The following is a 19,788-nucleotide window of genomic DNA, read 5'->3' as shown; positions in this document are numbered from 1 at the left end:
ATATTTTGCTTCATGAACACCTTAGTGGTATTTTGGGCTGCTGATCATCTTTAGATTTTCCTATCACATACCATTTTTTAATATATAACCTATTTTTGTGGTCTCCTGCCACATTTTACTTCAAACATACAAAAGCATGAAGTGCCACGCAATTGAAAATTAATTTTCTGCATTTGCACTTGGACGTCTTCCCTACTGATCTCGGTGCAGTCAGTGACGAACATGGTGAAAGGTTTCACCAGGCCATTGCAACCTTGGAAAAGTGGTATCGGGGCAACTGAATTCCATCAATGCTGGCCGGCTATTGTTGAACATGAGAGGAATCAGATGCTGAGTACAAATGAAAATCAGCGGCAAAACATTTTTAGGTCAGATGAAATAATGCAATGTGTCATTATGCGATTAAACATGTTAAATTCAATAAAAAACTAATTTAATGTTTCTCCAACTTCCTACATGAAACAGCAACTCTGAAATTATCCTTTTGATAGACAACTTCAAGATGAATACAATCTCCAAATTGTGTCCAGTGTTATCACCATTATGTCAAATCCTTGAATTCTCTATCTAACAGAACGGGGATCGCCTTCATAATATCCAATGCAGAGATTCGAGAAGGGCAGCTCAACCTCACATTCTTAAGGACAATTAGGGTTGAGCAATCATTTCTGGGCTTGTCACTAGTGCCCAAAGGTTGGGAATGAATTATTAAGCCAATAAATATATGGATGATGAAAAAAATATTCTGTGCACTGAATCCTTGGAAGAAAAATACAGCCAAGCAAATATTGCAATGGACTTAAATGCAACAAAAAGACATGGTTAGGGTGAAGAATTTAAAAATGAAACTATTTTTTTCATGTTTTGGAATCCATGTGAGGCAAATTCAAATGATGAGAAGACTAATATACAAAAAGAATTGTACTTCAATCTCAGTGAAGACGCTGAAAAAATGAACAAAATCATTTCAATGATCCTTTGCAAATATTAATTCAGTTGGAATTAACATGTTACTATTACCAACAAATCAGAATTTCAATTTTAAAGATATTATTACATTTTAAAGGAATTCTCAAAGTCAATTCATTTTAAACAACCAATTTTCTTTGTTAATAAATATTTGCGAATTTACACAGTAACCTACTTGCATTGCATGTTGATTAAACTTGCAGGTATGTTTCAAGGCCTGCTATGTCACATGTGCTAAAGGAATCCCGACCTACCCCATCAGTACCACCTTCTGCCATTATGGAAGGGATTCTTTGTTACCCCAGTTAATTAGGACACACACCCGGGGCGATGAAGGTTGCAAGCTTTTGAGCAAAGAGCTTAAAGGCGAAGGCAAAGTTTGCTCCATGATTCAGTGAAAGGATAGATTGGTTTAAAAATGAGGACTGCTAAAATCGTGCTTTAAAACGGTAACGTCTTAATTTCTGTAAAGGTTACATGGTGGTGGGGGGGATACATTTCGAGGAGATCCACACAGAAACAATCACCATCCAACAATTGATACACCGCCAATTGTGAAGACCATCATCCAAAATTCGCCTGTCACCAGATTCATTCAAAGTTTCGTGCATCGAATTCCCGGCACGACATTCATCCAAATAAGCTCCAAAAGAAAAAGTGACTGCACTGCCATTTGGGGGGGTGGGATTCGGTCTTCTCGGAAAATGCACAGTAGCATTTGCCTGTTTCCGGATTCAAGGCAGAGAGCTGGCTATTGCAAGTTGCTATTCTAAGAGGTTTCCCCCCCCCCCCCCCCACCCAGTTATTTTGCTCCATTTGCTGCATTTCCGGCCCTTTACTTGAACTGATTTATTTCGCATTTCGTATGCCTGCTGTCGTGGAAGCCGAGTCCAATAAACTCTTGCTGTTTTGTGCCACGATAGCGTGAGAGCAGCCCTCAAACTCGCACCTTGTCCGGTTGCTGCAGGCGCCTCGGTGTCAACCGCAACCGAGCGAGTGCAGAAAAGATCGCAAGTCCACCGCAGGGGATCAGCGCATTGTGGACTGAGGGGATTTCCCCCCACGCCCCCCCAACCCACCCCACGCCCCCCCAACCCACCCCACGCCCCCCCAACCCACCCCACGCCCCCCCAACCCACCCCACGCCCCCCCAACCCACCCCACGCCCCCCCAACCCACCCCACGCCCCCCCAACCCACCCCACGCCCCCCCAACCCACCCCACGCCCCCCCAACCCACCCCACGCCCCCCCAACCCACCCCACGCCCCCCCAACCCACCCCACGTCCCCCCCAACCCCTCTGTGAAGGGGGGGGGGAGGAGAGCGCGTGTTCAGAAATGCCAAGAGATCCAATAACAGCAAATGCATTATTATCACCGAGCCCAAGGGGGAAAAAAAACGAGGTGTCAAAGTTATGGGCGAAAATGACAGCTCGGCGTGTATAATTTTCCAGCAGCTGCCCGTGGATTTAGAAGGTTAGTTGATGTCGATCCATATTTTCGTTTATGGCGAAATCAGCTCAGTAAAGTAATAAAGGAAAACACATTGAAAATAAGCGCTGTCTCCTGTGTTTTATGCTCTTTCTCTATAATAACTTCCTCCATAATTATTAACCGCCTCTACAAAACCCATTTCGATCTCGATTAAATTACTTATTTTTAAAAAGAATCACTGGACAATGAGCAGGAATCCACCTCGAGTCACGTTAGTCTGTTGGAGTCTCGCTACAAGATCGGATTTGTCCTCCTGCACCCTCGATCAGGGTAACATCTGTCCAAAGCTCCTGAGTCCGGTGCCAAGTGCCCGCTGCTCACCAGAAGTTAAAATGGTAGTGAAATAGAACAATATTGATGCTTTATTTAATATCCCCCCCCCCCCCCCCCATTTGTCTTTTACTCCCAAGATCACATCGCAATCAATTTACGCAGCTTGTGTCAGCTATGAATGATAGCGACCATGCGCGGTTGGCAAAAGATGTTACAGTTCTATAGTAGAGTGGCGCTTGCGCGCTTTAACATGCACCCATCTCTCTAAATCGAGCAGCATTGTAACCGCAGCAGCTTCAGATACGGCGACCACCGCCCCCCCACTCCTCCCCCCGCCCCGTGGCTCTTGGACGATGCCAGAAAGACAGATTCCAAACGTTCATGAAAATTTGCCAACGTTTTCGTTTCCACCCAAAAAACTAAGTCAGACTGATGACAACACAGTAAATATGTTGAGACACCTGTCTGTTTTTGCATAGTTTAAAAATAAATTTAAACTCCAATCTTCACAAGAAATATTGTATGTTAAATATCTTCCTGTTTTCACCAGGCTCATCTTATTTGTGGTTTATCTTCATTTAGTTGCACTTTGTTAGAAGCTATTGTCGTTTTACTTCCACAGAACACAATTTAACAAGACAACATCTTTATTTCCTTATTAAACTATAACAACTTGTTCCCTTGGGGAGATTTCAAATCCTTTCAGAATTTTAATTATGCAGAATTAAATTGTAACACTACACAACTACTGTTCTCTATTTTATTTCTAAATGGTCTGAGACATTTCAGGTAAAATAGAGTGGTCACAGTCGCGTTGTTATTTATTGAGAAGACCAACATTGAGACAAAGCCAAGGAAAGAATCGGTTCATTATACGACACTAGCACAATTCCGTCAATCTAATGCACGAAAGCTGACATTGCCACTGTTCGAATTCCAATCAATGTTCATGTTGAAAGGACATCCAATCTCCAATCCTTTTTTCTAAACGGCAGAATTTAATTTCCCGATCCATAATTTCACAGCGACTTGGTGAATGCCACTGTATTTAGACAATTGTACTTGCAATGCACCACTCCAAACACACACATCACCCACCTGCTTGTTGCTAAGTTCCTTTTCCAGCTCCTTGTATTTATTATACCAAACCAAATAATGCAACGGATATCTTTCTGCCACCCTTCTCGTAGAAATCATTCTGATATCATTCTTCTTTTTCCAGATATCATGCAAACTACCTTTGCAGTACACAATCAAACCCCTGGCAACAGGCACCAATCCCTATAATTGCTCGACTACTGAACATCAGACGATAGGAAGCGCTGTAATTCTTGCTTTCGCTGTGCTAGAAAGAGGAAGTGGGAGAAAAATCGAAGGATCAGGAATTACCAAGTGGACATGGGGGAAGTTAGCCTGTGGGGGGGAAAAATGGATAGCGTGCAGAATATCCATATTTTAAGTGAAATCATCCACTATAAACAGTGTAAATAAAATACTGGATCTTATGCATTTAATATGAATATCTCAACAGTGGGAGATGGACTATTCATGCATTTTATTTTGAAGTCAACCCTGTTACCTCCACTATTGCACTTGCACGGTCGTAAAACCTCTTGGGAGCTGTAGTTCATTCGATATGATTGGAATTATTGATGAAAAAATCCATTTAAAATAAGCTATAGTTTATAAATGAACTCCTTGAGAATAATTATAATATAAAAGAAATATTGGCATTGAGTTCAATGAGCTCCAGTTTGCATGACATCACCTTTACACCAGTTCTCCAGGCGAACTACAAATCCCATACCTGCTGGCAGCCCTCAATCCCAAACGGGGCGGGTCAGCGTGCACTGTCGACCAAACTTGCAGCGGGCGCTGGTTGGCGCGTGGTGACCTCATTCACAGCGCTCCGCGGGCTTCTTTGGAGGGCTGGGCCGTCCATCAGGCTGACGCGCGTGGGAATTCCGCCAGCAGGTTCGGCTGCGCGGCCGCCGCTGTCGTCACTTCCTCGCTGCTCCGGGGGATGGGGGCGGTCGAGCGGACTCTGCGGTTCTCTCACAACTTGCCTCGCACCGGATGCGACTGCATTAAACAGGCCGGCCCTGGGAGACGGGAGGCTTCGCGGTTTCGGGGGGTGGTCAGCGCTGGGAAGAAATAAACACGGGGGCGGGGGGTGGGGGGCCCAGCCCCGGGGCCCGGCCCACTGGCAGCGAAATAAAGGAAGATGTCCCGAAAGCTGCGGCCCAACGAAGTGTGCGCTGACTGCAGCGCCTCAGGTACGTGACTCGCGGGACGGGGAGTAGGGGGAGGTGGTCGGAGGCAGCAGCAGGGCCGCCCCCTCCCCGAAACCTCGGGCGGGGTGGCTGGGGGTGGATCTGGCTCGGTCAGCCCCGACCTCACGACAGCAGAGCGAGCCTATAGGGCAGATCCACTGGGCGACCTGAAGCGAAGCAGCTCGAATGCGGGCAACGTTGTGGCTCAATCTTTTAAAGGGTCGCAGTGGCCGGACTATAAACTCTGTTGGAGGCATCAAGTTGGGGACTAATCCTTAACCATCGGTTCATGATCGAACCGTAAATTAGAAGGGCACATTTATTCATCTATGAGATCAACCACTGGGAATCTGTGATGGGTTGTGATCCCTGCTCCTCCTGTTGTCTTGCTTTATCATTTTTAGTGAGGCCAAGTTTCTAGATCAAAGCTCCTTGAGGTGGCTTTGCATTAAGTGTATTTGACATGGTGGGTTCATTGGATTACACTCGCAGCTGAGGCACAAATGCAAAATGGTCATTTCAGTTGTGTTGCAATAGTTCTGATTTGCAAATTAGATTATGCTTATTTCAAGATATAAACTTATAATTGGGTGATGCTGCTTTAATTTCGGTTGAAATTCATTGTCGGAAACTTGTCCATCATTAGGTACTTGTGAGGGAAATGTAACATGTGCATGGTGGTTCAATTTGGCGTTAACTGCTTTTGATTTGCTTTCAACCGCTCTGCTACAACTTGAGGTGTAAAGTTCATTTCAGAAAGTTGTTCAAATTTGAAGTTTGCGGCTGAAGTCCACACCCACATTTCATAAGATCACCCTTGTGGCTTTATTATTCATCCAACCTCAGATGAGGGAGTAAATAGTCAAAAAGAAGCGGCACCTTCCTGTTCACGGTATATTGCTGAATCGATTGATTTGGAATGTGATGCGTAGGATTATGCAACCAAAACTGCTGTTCAAGTTTTAAAGTGAGTTGTTGGTTGATCTTGGATGATCATTTGCATGGATACCGACAAACCACAATTGTCAATTAAAGTGAATAATGGAAGTATTTAATTTTGGTTTAATTTTCCTTGTGACCAAAGCTTGTTGAGATTTAACCTGACTGTCAGAATTCTTAAGAACCTATTCTTCCACTTCCCTGTTACCAGTTTTCTTTTCCATGCCATTTGATGTTCCCCTCAATTGTTTATAGGTCACAGGGAGTACCTGCAAACCCTATGCAGTCAATGTCAGTGATCTGGATTGAACCTGCGTCAGAGGAGATGTAGGACATCAGTTTTATCTGATCCATCATTCTGCTGCCCAAATCATAATTTTTAAAATCATATTTACAGTCACTGGCAGTACCTTTTGTGGCATATTGATATTTCAAAAGTGGGTGTATCATAATTTAGGTGTTTACATTTACTTTCAATGGCTGAATGAAATAGAGTAATTGTCCAGCAAGCAATCCATATGCTTTATCAGTTTTGGTCCAGGTCAACAAATTGTGATTATAACATGGATGGAAGTGAAAACCTTTCCAGGAAGCCTCGATGATTTGTCAAGCAAATGAATTTACTAGTGGTTTGATTAACTTACCAAAATGTTTGATTACCTGTTTCTGTAGAATGACAATTATTGTGTTTTCTAGCAATGGGGGATTTGAGGGAAAAAGTTCTTTTTTAAAATAGTTGACATCTGGAACTTATTGCCAGAGTCGAGATGCAAGAAGAACATTCAGGAGACACTTAGACTGTCACTTGAATAGGTAATGCGCGGAAGAATACAAACCTAATGGAGGCATATGGATTAGCATGAATTTAAATTTAATTTTTTAACATGGTGGCTGAAGGGTCTGTTTCTGTGCTGAATAACTGATTCAGTGATGTTTGCAATAAATACTGAGGAGAAAAATGTAGTCAATTTGTATTATCTGTAGCAATTGGAGTTTGCTTCTAAAGATCATTGAAGTTTAAACGTCTGACAGTTTCAGAACAGATGATTTGTTCATTTTGCTTTGTTATATAATTCAGAACTGGTTAACTGAATCATCAAATTGGCAAAGGTGATTTTTTTTCCTGTCTGTTATTTAATCAATTTCCTTAGGGTTGTAAATATAGATTAAAAAAAAAAGAAACCAGTCAGGTTTTGCATTGGAGTCCTGAGCAGTTTTTGCATTTTTCTTAAAATAAAGGATTAGGTAACTCGTATTATCACTGTTTCATTAACCAACCACACTTTCATATAATAGACATGTTTTATTTTGGTTTCTGGCTACAGGCATAAGTTGCTGATATTAGGTAACTGGATTGAGCACTTACATAGTTTTTGGGAATCTTAAAACCTATTTTTCCATGCAATGGATGTTTACTTCACATTCTTTGGTAACATTGGGAAAAGTCATTCAAATGTTGAATATTTTATCACGTGTATTTGAAGTTTAAAAAAAAATCAATATTGTAATATTTTTAAGGAAAGGAGTTATAATCTACTTTCTGTTGGAACTTTGCTCTTAAAAATACAATCTGGTCTCTGAATTGGTTAATTAACGGTAATAAATGAACTGATTTGATGTAATTTAAACTGTATGATCTAACTTTACAATGGTATCTCAAGGTCGAAATAACTTTGTATTGTCTGGATTTTTAATTGATGCTCAATTTTATTCTGTGTTGGAATTATTCCAGACATTCCACCTGCCCTTCAGCAGCGTAGCCTTTTTGTTTTTTTTTTACTCCTGTTTATAAAAAAAAAAATTGAAATATGTACTACATATTCAGTTTTGGAATCATTAAGGCAGTGTATCTTGTTTACTTGGTCTTTCCATTGCAAAATTATCTTACTGCAAGTGAGATAACTGCAAAAAATGGTGTGGTTACCTCCCTGTTTTAATGGAAAGCAGCATTAATTCTGGAACTCTAATTGGACACTAGTTCTAAAACTATTTTGGTTTAATGGAAGTCTTTCCATTTAACTATGGAGGCTTCTTTCAGTCCTTTAGCTATTGTTTTGTTTTTTTTCAAATTAAGTATTTTGTAAGGTTGCAGGGAAAAATGGATGGTTTTTCATGAAATAATTTGTTTTCCCTGTTTTTAATTTCAAAGGCATTTCAGATTTGAATCTGATTAATGTTCCTTCATTTGAATGAATGTGGAAAATGTGTCCTTTCTTTTGTAACATAACTAATCCAGTGTTTTAAATAATTTGTGAACTGGATCATGAGAGAATACCTTTGAATTTTTATCGGTTTGTGTTTCAATCAATTTTTTAAGACTGATGGCATTTTAGAACAAATTTTATTTATATAAATTTGAGTATCAAATTTTGCACCCACGATTGTTATGCAGTTTTATGCCCTGAATATGTGTTCTTCTTCAGTAATGATTCTTCTACCTTGCTCCTTTTATTCCAGTAATGCCATATAGCAATAGAAATGATCTCACCCTCTTAAAAGATTGTGAGAAACTATAATGAAACTTCCTTGCTATTCTCTGTCCAATATCTTTCCACACCTTAACTGCTATCATACATTGTGTTAAATATTGATATTTGTTTCATATTTTTAAAGAATTGGGAAGAATTAAATAGTCAAATAGAAATTGTATTTTTATAGAATCTTTGGCTTGGTATAAAAATAACATCATTTAGAAATTTGCTGACGATACCACAGTCGTGGGTTGTATAAAGAAAGGCGAGTCAGCACACAGGAGGGAGATTGAAAACTTGGCTGAATGGTGCACCAACAACAAACTTGCACTCAATGTCACTAAACTAAGGAGCTGTTTGTTGACTTCAGGAAGGGGAAACCAGAGGTAGACAATCCAGTGATCATTGGGGGAAATCCAAGGTGGAGAGGGTGAGAAAATGTAAGTTCTTGGGAGTCACCATCTTGGAGGATCTTTTGTGGATCCAACACACTAATGGCGTCGTGAAAACGCATCAGCGCCTCTACTTCCTCAGGAGTTTGCGGAGGTTAAGTATGACACCAGAAACCCTGGCAAGTTTCTACACATGTGAGGTGGAAAGTGTGCTGACCAGCTGCATCATGGGGACACAAATACCCCTGAGTGTAAAGCCCTCCAAAAGATAGTGGACCCAGCCCAGGACATCATACGCAAAACCCTTCCCACTATCAAGAATATCTACAGGGAACGCTGACATCAGCAATCAAGGATCCACACCACCCAGCACACACTATGTTCTCGCTGCTGCCATCAGGAAAGAGGTCTAGGTGCCACAAGACTCTCACCACCAGGTTCAGGAACAGTTGCTACCCCTCCACTATCAGGCTCCTCAACAACAAACTCAATCAGGGACTCATTTAAGGACTATTATTTGTGCATTATTGATTGAAAATTTTTTTTTCTCTATTGCTCGTTTTATTTACATTCGTTATTTGTTTGAAGTTCTTTATTTGTTTATATGTATATGCTGTGTATTGTACAGATTTTTTTGCACTACCAATAAGTGGTAATTCTGCCTCGCCTGCAGAACAAAGAATCTCAGGGTTGTAGATGACGTCATGTATGTACTCTGACAATAAATCGGAAAGTAAAAAGAAGCTTGAAAGTGGAGATTAAAGTTACAATTGAAAAGGGCCACTGAAGATTGAGATTTGAATAACTGATGATCTCTGGCTGTTCCATTTTTGAAGTCACATTCCTTCATTTATTTCTCTACAAATGGATGAGGCCCTTGTAATGGAAATCCTCCTGTGGAATTCTCACCACTTTCAATTAATTTGAGATAAAGAATAAAATTGGCTCAGAGAATTTGTTCTCCCCTTCATCCACAATATGGAAATTGTTTGTCTTTTTATCATTTAGCTACAATACTGTGCAGCAATAAGATTTGGATATGATGTCACTGCATTGATAAGATTGGCAGTACGAGTCAAATCCCTCATTTGTTAAGCCTTCTCTAATCCAAGGACATGTGAACAGGTGTCTCAAGGCCCTTTTATATGGCAAAAAAACTGAATGTAAAGGCAGAAATTCTCCGTCCTTGTGTTGCAAACCTTACCTTCGTAAATGGCCTGTGAGCAACTCCAAGGTGCCGACTCCTAGCCTTCTGTATCGTCATGTCAGAGGTGGAGTCGAGCACTCCATGAATGTCCAGCCACTGCAGATGCTGGCTCGGGCTGGGCTGATGATGTTGTGATGATGCCATCAGCCTGCGACACAGGTCTGTTTAGTGAGCGTATTATGCCAGGGTATCATGGAATAGTCATTATCGGAGGAGTCACGTGATGGAGTAGTGGCCGGTCGGGGAACTCCAGCCCTCTTCAGAAAAATTTAAAAAAAAACGCAGAAAACACAAAGGCACAAACATAAAAATTAAAATAAAGTGAAAATAAAGGTGGAAGAAAATGGCAGCGACTATAAAGTCGAAAGCAATGGGAAGAAGAGAAGAAGAAAGAATGTCGGAAGAAGAAGGTGAAGGCCTTACCTGTCCGAGGAGGCCCGCCGCGGAGAGAGAAGCCCGCTCCCTCAGGTCAATCGAAGTCCCGAGCTCAGGACTACAAAAATGGCTCGCAGAGCCAAGTAAAAGCGCGCAACCGCGCATGACAAAAAAAACACTGACGGGAGGGGGGACCAGCTGAGGGGTCGATCTCCACAGCTGAGAATGACAGCTACAACACAACAGGAAGAGAACATAGAAAATAATGAGAACAAGAAGGAAGAGAGTAAAAAGAAAACAAGGAAACAACAGATGACCAACCCAGAGGAAGAAGAAGAAGAACATAGAGAAATGGAAGAAAAAGGGAAAGGCAAGACAATGGATATTTTTTTTAAAGAATATATGGAATCAGTAAAAGAATGGCAATCACAAGAATTTAGTGAAATAAAAAGAAGAATTAAAAGTACAGAAGAAAAAATGAATAGATTAGAGATGGTCATGTCAGATATAGGAAAAAGAGTGGACAAGATGGAAGAACGAGAAACAGCCGTAGAATAGTCATTATCGGTGTGCCTGTCGCCACACCTTCGGGGTCCTGGATTTGCTGCTCCACTCCCCCTGACATCTCCTAGTTGCGCCAGGTCAAGATCATGAAGCTGGGGCCCCGAAGGTGTGGCGGCAGCGGCTACACCAATAATGACTATTTTTCTGATGGTTTGCAATATCCAGAACCAAGATGAGTGAGAGTGAAATATAAACACTGTGAAAATGATCAATGGCTAACGTCTTTACCCATAATCTCCCACGCAACTGGAACTGCTCTTCATTTCCCAAAGTGGTTCCAGCGTCAGGCGGGATTATGGGAAACAAAGTCAGCCATTGCACGTTGCAAATTCATGACGACAGTCACTCTGCCTACAGAACCTTTGGAGGGTGTAACTCTACAAAAAAGTGACTTTGGAGCATCCTTTTAGGGCTGCTCTATAAAAATGTTAACTTAAAATTTTCCTCCTCAGATGGAAGAGACCCTCCATAAAAACATCTTTAGATTCTAGTGCTGCTGAGCTACATTGTGGGGAGCCACAGTAGCTTCTTAAAGTAATCCCTTGGCCTTTACTCCATTTCCACTGTCAGTACCCTTTAACCCCTTGCCTCCCTCCCATGAATTCCTCTACACTACGCATGAACTCCAATCCCATCCATCTCTTTTGCTGGTATCCTCAGTACCCAAACCCTTTGCTAATCCACAAGCTTTGCATATCAGAGAAAATGCCTTTGCAGTTAGTGTGTGGCTGGCTGTATTCACTCTGAGTTTGTCCCTTGAACTGGAGAGGAATTGTAAAAATGGTTCACATTATAGAAAATTTCAATAAAAATGTGTTTTCTTTGAACAGCAGCCTCAATTACACAATCTTCTATACCTATTCTTCATCTCATACCATTAAATTCTCAGGAAATTACTGGGAGTAATTTACAATAATTGATTAATCCACCAGTTAGGTTGAGTTTGGAATGTGGGAGGATGTGGAAGAGGCTCCTAATGATGCCACATAGTTACAAGGAATGTTCAAAGTCCTACTACAAGAGGTTGGAATCGCCCACAGTTCTCTGGAGTTGTGGAGCAGAAGCATTACTTGCTGCACTGCTATGACATCCAAGATTAGTGTGTGCTGGAAAGTGATGACTGAAAGTTCTGCCATCTGTGATAATAAGTGTTTTGATAACAATGAACTGGAGGATGGGAAAGCATTAGAGATGAATGAGCAGTAAAGCAAAGGTTAGTGAAGTGCTAAACTTGCGTTTGTGGTATGACACTGAGGAGACTGAATTGGAATGGTAAAAGAGAGCATTATATGTATTTGAAATAAAACCAGAGCTTAACAATGTGTTGCAGATTAGATGGAGTCTGTGGTGAGACAAACTTAACATTTCAATCAATTCCTTTTATAATAATGTTTTATCCATGTCTGAGTATGGATATTGGCAGCACAGGTACTTTCCTCTCACCATTGTTCTTGTTTCCTGTGATTTTTGTCATCTCCTTTTCCTCTCTCCATTTCCCTTCATGTATTTGTCCTGAGTCGAGCTCTGCCTCCAAACTATTGCTGTGAAAATAAAACATAATTTACACAGGAATCGGTTGCAAGAAACAGGACGAACTTCACGTAAGGAAAATAACAAGTATGATGTTGCGCAGGGAGCAAAGAGAGGAAATGGGAGTTTGAGGTTAGAAAGAAAAACTGGTTTAACTATTTTTTTCGGGGGGGGGGGGTGAAGAGAGCAGGAAAATCAGCCAGATTTCTGGCACTTGATTTGGTCTTCTCTTGAACAAGCAGATTAGACAATTTTTAGGCCAGATTAGATTCTAGAAAGAAAGACTTGACTTTTTTTTCCAGATTAGACAAATTCTTGTTCGGTGAAGAATAAGAAAACTGGTAGAGGTCCTTTCTTGTACTATGTTTTGCCTGTTTATTCATTTATGCTCATTTTTTCATTCATTTTAAACTGGTTCTGCAATAAGAAATTGTTCCCCTTGGTACTGCTCAGCAGGCTTCAATACCTGGGCCACTACAACTGGATCCTTGACTTGCTCAACTGAAGACCATAGTCATTGAGGATCAGTAACAACATCTCCTGTCTGACAATCAACTCAGTCGCATCACAAGAATGTGTTTTTAACCAACTGCTCTACTCTCTCTACACCCATGACACTGGTTGTAAGCAGAAACACATAGCAATGAGCAAGCATACAGGAGTGATAAGGATCAGCTAGTTGAATAGTGTCACAGAAACAGCCTTGCACTCGATGCTTACAAAACTAAGGAATTGGTTGTGGACTTCAGGAAGGGGAAACCAGGCTGAACCAGTCATCATTGAGGGGTCAACAGTGAGAGGGTAAGGAACTTCAAATTCCTGGAGTTTACATCTCTGAAGGCCTATCCTGGGACCATCATGTTGACGCAATCATGAAGAAATCATGGCAGAGGTTATATTTTGTTAGGAGTTTGAGGAGCATTATAGCTGTCTGGTATGGAGGCACAAATGCACAGAAAAGGAAAAGACTTCAGAGTTGTAAACTCAGCCAGCGCCATCATGGTCTTCACTCCATTGAGGGCATCTTTAAAAGGTGGTATCTCAAGAAAACAGCCTCTATCCTCAAGGACCCTAACCACCCAGACCATGGCTTTTTCTCGTTGCTACCATCAGGAAGGAGGTGCAAAAGCCTGAAGGCATACACCCAACATTACAAAAACAACTTCTTCCCCTCTGCCACAGATTTATGAATATGATGGACACTACCTTGCTTTTTCTCTTTTTTTTGGAACAAATTGTTTATTATTGTAAATCTTGTTTTACAGAATTGCAATTTTGCACCTACTGCCCCAGAACAATAAATTTTGTGACACATGTTCATGACAATAAACCTGATTCTGATCCTGTTCTTGTGCATCAAATTTATTTCATAATGAAATTGGCTGCTACTAGGCTCAGATTTGTTAAAGCAGCATTCAAACTTCATGTGCAGATAGGATACAGGGTCTTGAATGCTTGTATTTAGAATTCATTTGATCATGTTAATACATTCAAGTCAAATTCAAATTCTAAGTTCGTGCATTGGCAATCCATTGCAATTGTTCAATTTGATATCAAAACCTGGTTATATTGCATGAGAGCTTCCATTAGTTCATGCCAAATCTTTCATTTTGCATTGCATCAAGACTGACCATGTCCTTGAGGGTCAGTAGATTTGTGTTAGTAACTGCAGGGGAAATTAATTTTATATACTGAGTGTACTGGTTTTATTTTGAAAGAAATCAATCCATGAACATTCTTTAATATTAAAGTCAAAGTTATTTTTTTCATGTGTTGCCATTTCAGTAGCCCCTTTTACACAGAGCTTGAAAGCCGGGCTTTATCTGTGTGTGGTGGGGTTGGGAAATGAGGATTGAATGGGTCTAGACTTGCCCGACTTTGATCCACCACGTAGGTACTCTCAGCAGTGGAGCGTATCGATGTGGGACCTATCTAAAGTGGTTGACCCATGTGGCCGGGTCAAAATGGCATGGGAAGATGTCGTCGCCATGTTGGGTCCAGAAAAGGTTCATAGTGGCAAGTAGAGCAGGGGACATTACTAGGCGTATAGATTGTGAATGTTGGCATTGCCTATGTGAATCAGATTCGGTGGGCCTGGACACAAGGGTTTGCAATCACATGTGGCTTTTATTAACAAAACAATTTGTAGAAGAGTGTGGGAAATTTTAACATGAATAAAACACGTATACAATTTGTAAAAGAGTGTGGGAAAATGTTGAACAGCAGAATTACTGCTCCTATGTCTTATAAAAGTGTGCTAAAGGGGTGCTGTTTAGTACATTTATAGACACTTAATATGCTAGCACGCATTTGTTTGCAGATAGCTGCAATTGCTATAATGCAAAACCATTCTGTAACCTCAATCTCAGCAGCCATAGCAATTGTATTTTTTAGATTTGAATGTTTATCTGTGAAAATCGCTAAATTCAAAAGAAATAGTCAACCATCAGGAAGGAGGAAGAAGGAATAAAACTGCGCGAGTTTTATTCCTGTAACATTTTCCCACGGTTGTGTTTTGTTCCCATAATATTTTCCCACACTCTTCTAAAATTGTGTGTTAATAAAAGCTAGGTGTGATTGCAAACCTTCGTGTCCAGACCCACTGAATCTGATTCTTTTTTCAACACAAAACACAACATCACATTAGGCTGCTGTGCTATACGTCCCGCCTCTTTTGTGTGAATAAGCAAGAAGGCTTCCAAAGACGGGTCGTGTATATAGCAGTAATGCTGTTTTTCAGTGTAAATAGGGCTGCATTTTTGAATGATGTACCTAGTTCATTTCGGAGGCCTGCCTCTGTGTACTGGCTTCTGTACTTGGACCAGCTGGCTCTCGTCCAAGTGAGTCGACTTTAGGCAGTCCACTTGTGAAAGATTCCTCTCCACCCCCCCCCTCCCCCAATATCTAAGGTGAAAGTGCGGAGAACTCTGTATGGTCCCTCATAGGGGTGCTGGAAAGGTGCTCTGTGTCCACCCCTGTGCATGAAAATGTAAGCACAAGCCATTAAATCATGGGGAACACGAGTGGGGGAGCTGGCCATGCTGTGAGGGTGGTGGTGGGGAGCCCAGTTTCTCACGGATGCACACGAGTGTGGCTTCTCTGTCTTGAGCTGGATTGGGGGGGGGAGGGGGCAGGAAATGTCCTGGGATTTTGAGGGCCCATAGAGAAACTCGGCATTGAAAGCATGCAAGTCATCTTGGGGCAGTGTGGATCCTCAGGAGAACCCAGGGTAGCTTGTCCGACCTGGCCGGACCCTTGAGGCGTGCCGTGAGGGCAGATTTGAGGTGCCGATGGAACCGTACGACCAGGGCATTGGACTGAGAGGGATAAGCATTTGTGTGATGGAGCTGTTTTCCCAGGAGTTGAACAATTCAGTCCACAATGAGGAGGAGAACTACGCACCCAGGTTGGTGATGATGTAGGAAGGAATACTGATATGGGAGACCCAAGTGGACAGAAAAGCTCTCCCTCAAGTGTTTGTGGCCATCTTGGGTAGGGGGTCGCCTCTGGTCAGTGTGTGCATTGATCTACCATTGTGAGGAGGTAGGAGTAGCCCCGCGAGTCGGGCGGTGGTCCGACAATGTCCACGTGGACGTGCTGGAAACGGCATGAGGCTGGCTGGAACTGCTGCACACGGGCTCGGGTGTGGGATTGTGCCTTTGCCATCTGGCAGTCTGGGCATACCCACACCCATTCCATGACCTTTTTACGAAGGCCGTGCCAGACGAAGCGGGTGGAAATCATCTGGAGCGTGGAGCAGATGGAGGGGTGAGACAAACGGTGTATGAGGTTGAAAACCACCTTTTGCCACTTCACTGGTACCACTGGTCGGAGGCTGCCTGTGGAGACGTCACAGAGGATGGTGATGGAGATGGTGCAGTCGTCCGAGGCAGGTCCTGAAGGTGGAGCCCCGTGATGGCTGTGCAGAAACAGTTCATCTCTGGGTCTGACTGTTGGGCCCTGGCCAACTCAAAGAAGTCGACAGCCTGTGAGAGTGAGCAAATTGTAGGAAGCACACCTGAAACAATCAGAATTTGTCATGAGCATGCCAAGAAATTTCCTGCTTTGCAGGAGCTTACAGAGCAAATATTGCTATAAATTACATTTAAAATAGTTTAAAAGAAGAGATTCATTGTCCATTTGGAAATCTGACAGCAGAGGGGAAGAAGCTGTCCCTGTGCTGCCAGGAGTTTGTCTGTCCTTGTGCCGCCTTCCTGATGGTAGTTGTATAAAGAGGACATGGCCTGGGTGATACAGATCCTTGAGAATACAAACTTCTTTCCTAATACACTGCCTCCTGCAGATGTCCTGGATGGAGTGAAGACTGATTTCCACGATGGTGCTGACAGAGTTCATAACTCTTTAGTTTTCTCTTGTCCTGTACGTTGGCACCTCCATACCAGACAGTGATGCCACCAGTCAATGGTCTCCATGGCACACCTGTTGAAATTTGCAAGTGTCTTTGGTGATGTACCAAATCTCTCCTCAAGAAGTATGGCCACTGGTGAGCCTTCTTCATAGTTGCATTAACATGGAGGCCCCAAAGCAGATCTGTGGCAACCGAGAGACTGAATGACCAGTGGTGATGACTTGGAAACACTGAAGGACGTCCGGTGGCGGGGGGGGGGGGGGGGGGGGAGAGATGGAAATGCCTTGAGCCTTTTCACTGTGGCAACAATTCAACTAGTTAAAATGCAGTTCTATTCAACATATACTGTTTCACTTCTAGTTGCCCCTTGTCTGCCTAAAATGCTACAAGTACATTCATCGCCATAGGCCATAGCCACCAGTGTTTGCTGTACATGGTAATTTTGTTATATTGTTAAATCTGATAGCACAAATAATTCAATCTTTACAATTGCACATTGTCCATTTTCAATTAGTTTATCATGACCTGTTAGATTTTCTTACTAATACATTGCTCCTTGGCCTACGCCAGCAGTTCTTGGATTGTTTTAATCAATGTTCTTGCTACTAATGAGTGGTAGTACTATGATACACGTCTAATGAGAATGTGTTTAATACTCTACCCACTTAAACAGAATACTGGCCACTTCAAATATGAGTGGTTTCTGTTGAATATTAGGTGATAAATACTAGTATTAACAGATTACAGGGTGAACAATTTAAGGTTGAGAATTAAGAATTTTCTTTGAGTTAGGAATTGAGTGGTTTAATTTACCTGTACTTCCCACCTCTTCTTCCTTCCTCTTTTTCTATACCACCCTATACCCCCCTTCCCTTGCAACCTCAATAGGAAATCATTTGGTTGCAGAAAATAACTTGGATGTCAGTTTGCAAAACAGGTCATACTGGAAGTAAGTGAGAGATCAGAAAATCAATTGGTGGTAGAAAAGATAAAATTGCAAACAATAACTTGGACTCCAGTGATGTTTACCAGCAGGTAGAACTGGAAGTAAATCTGAGCCATGAAAATGGGACCTCTTTAGTCCTACAGTTCTTTTTCTGAACTCTCATGTGAGGAAGACATTGTTCATGTGTGACCTACAGAAGTCTTCCAGATCATAGTCCTACTGTCAGAGCTTTGCTGGCAATTTATTGCTAAGCAACTTAATAATACATTAAATTGCTGGAACAAGTTCAATTGACACTAACTAGTTGGTTCTTGTTTTTAAAAATCCATTTAAATTGCACTGATATCAAAGTAGTATTCATAGTTCTATTTTTGTTTGCAGTAATCCTTTACTGTGAAGTCAGGTGATAGATAATATGTGTCATTATAGCCTCAAACCTGTAAAGTCTTCTGTTGTGTTGGTTAAGTTAAAAGGACTTGGCATTTTACCAAAACAAAAGTTGTACTTGAGACTTGATAACTGAAGTTTGAGTGAGGAATATTATGTTCAATTCTTTTCTTGCCACTTTTTAAAGACTTTATAATTGTGCTTTTTGCCTCTGCTGCTTCAGTGATGAATTGTTGTTGGAAATTGTGGTCATTGTAAATAATGTCTTTATTCGCTGTCTGAGTTGGGCTTTAATCAATGACCTGAAAAACACTGATTCCTTCATTTGAGAATTTCTACTGCAGATTTTTACTTATGAATATGATGATTAAGGAGTTCAGTTCTGAAACCACAAACAGAAGTTGGAGACATTTCCTCATTAACCCAGCTAAATGATCACTTTGCATTTGCATCGATTCACAAGGGCAGTGTCAGCCTCCTAATGCCTGCCCATTTTAATTCTCACTATGATTTATTGGCCTCCTGTACTGTTACAGTGAGGCCTAACACCAGCTTAAAGAACAGCACCTTATCTTGCTGTCTGTCTTCTGGAGTCTATATCACATTTTACAACTTTGGGTAACTTTTTTTTTAAATTTTTTATTTTTCACACCATAAATCACAATAGCCATGATATACACTTTTTCTTTTTCACACATTTACAGTGACTTTTTCTCCCCCCCCCCCCTCCCTCCCTCCTCCCAAGCCACCCCCCCCCCCCCCCTCTCATCCATTTTAGGTATACAATCTAGGTTGCATTAATTCAGTCAGACAATGTTGTCATTCAACAAAAATACACCAGAAATTCTACACAGTCCATTCTTTTCTTTCCTTCTCCTTCCATCAACTTAGGTAATGTTTGTCCCCGGTAGGTTTTCGCTGTTGTATTTAATGTAAGGCTCCCATACTTGTTCGAATATTTCAATATTATTTCTTAAACTATATGTTATTTTTTCTAATGGAATACATTTATTCATTTCTATATACCATTGCTGTATTTTCAAATTATCTTCCAATTTCCAGGTTGACATAATACATTTTTTTGCTACGGCTAGGGCTATCTTAACAAATCTTTTTTGTGCATCTTCCAAGTCAATTCCAAATTCTTTATTTTTTATGTTACTTAGGAGAAAGATCTCTGGATTCTTTGGTATATTGTTTTCTGTTATTTTATTTAATATCTGATTGAGATCATCCCAAAATTTTTCTACTCTCTCACATGTCCAGATTGCATGAATTGTTGTTCCCCTTTCTTTTTTACATCGAAAACATCTATCAGATACTGTTGGGTCCCATTTATTTAACTTTTGCGGTGTAATGTATAGTCTGTGTAACCAATTATATTGTATCATACGCAGCCTCGTATTTATTGTATTTCTCATCGTTCCAGAACATAATTTCTCCCATGTTTCCTTTTTTATCTTTATATTTAAATCTTGTTCCCATTTTTGTTTAGTTTTACCATTTGTTTCCTCATTCTCCTTTTCTTGCAGTTTAATATACATATTTGTTATAAATCTTTTGATTAACATTGTATCTGTAATCACATATTCAAGGTTAC

The 19,788-nt window shown here is 41.2% G+C and overlaps 2 protein-coding genes across 12 annotated transcripts in view; one reads left to right on the top strand and one right to left on the bottom strand.

The window, feature by feature from the left end:
* ankrd13b (ankyrin repeat domain 13B) overlaps positions 1-3,932 on the bottom strand; it is a 234,888-nt gene extending 230,956 nt beyond the window's left edge. Inside the window, exon 1 of the mRNA XM_069911666.1 lies at positions 3,834-3,932. Coding sequence (XP_069767767.1) covers positions 3,834-3,932 — 99 coding nt within the window. The remainder of the gene's footprint in view (positions 1-3,833) is intronic.
* An 827-nt stretch (positions 3,933-4,759) lies between these two features.
* Positions 4,760-19,788, top strand: part of git1 (G protein-coupled receptor kinase interacting ArfGAP 1) — a 168,689-nt gene continuing 153,660 nt past the window's right edge. For 10 of the 11 annotated variants that reach the window (XR_011348522.1, XR_011348520.1, XR_011348523.1 and 7 more), the window contains exon 1: positions 4,760-5,011. Coding sequence is in view for 1 of the 11 variants with exons in the window: in XM_069910441.1 (XP_069766542.1) it covers positions 4,960-5,011 (52 nt within the window). In the remaining 10 variants the exon portion in view is untranslated. The remainder of the gene's footprint in view (positions 5,012-19,788) is intronic. The other variant, XR_011348525.1, reaches the window with a different exon arrangement.

This window comes from Narcine bancroftii, chromosome 14 (genome assembly GCF_036971445.1).
Source record: "Narcine bancroftii isolate sNarBan1 chromosome 14, sNarBan1.hap1, whole genome shotgun sequence".
NCBI classification, from domain to species: Eukaryota; Metazoa; Chordata; class Chondrichthyes; order Torpediniformes; family Narcinidae; genus Narcine; species Narcine bancroftii.
This window is presented reverse-complemented; position numbering and strand designations above follow the sequence as displayed.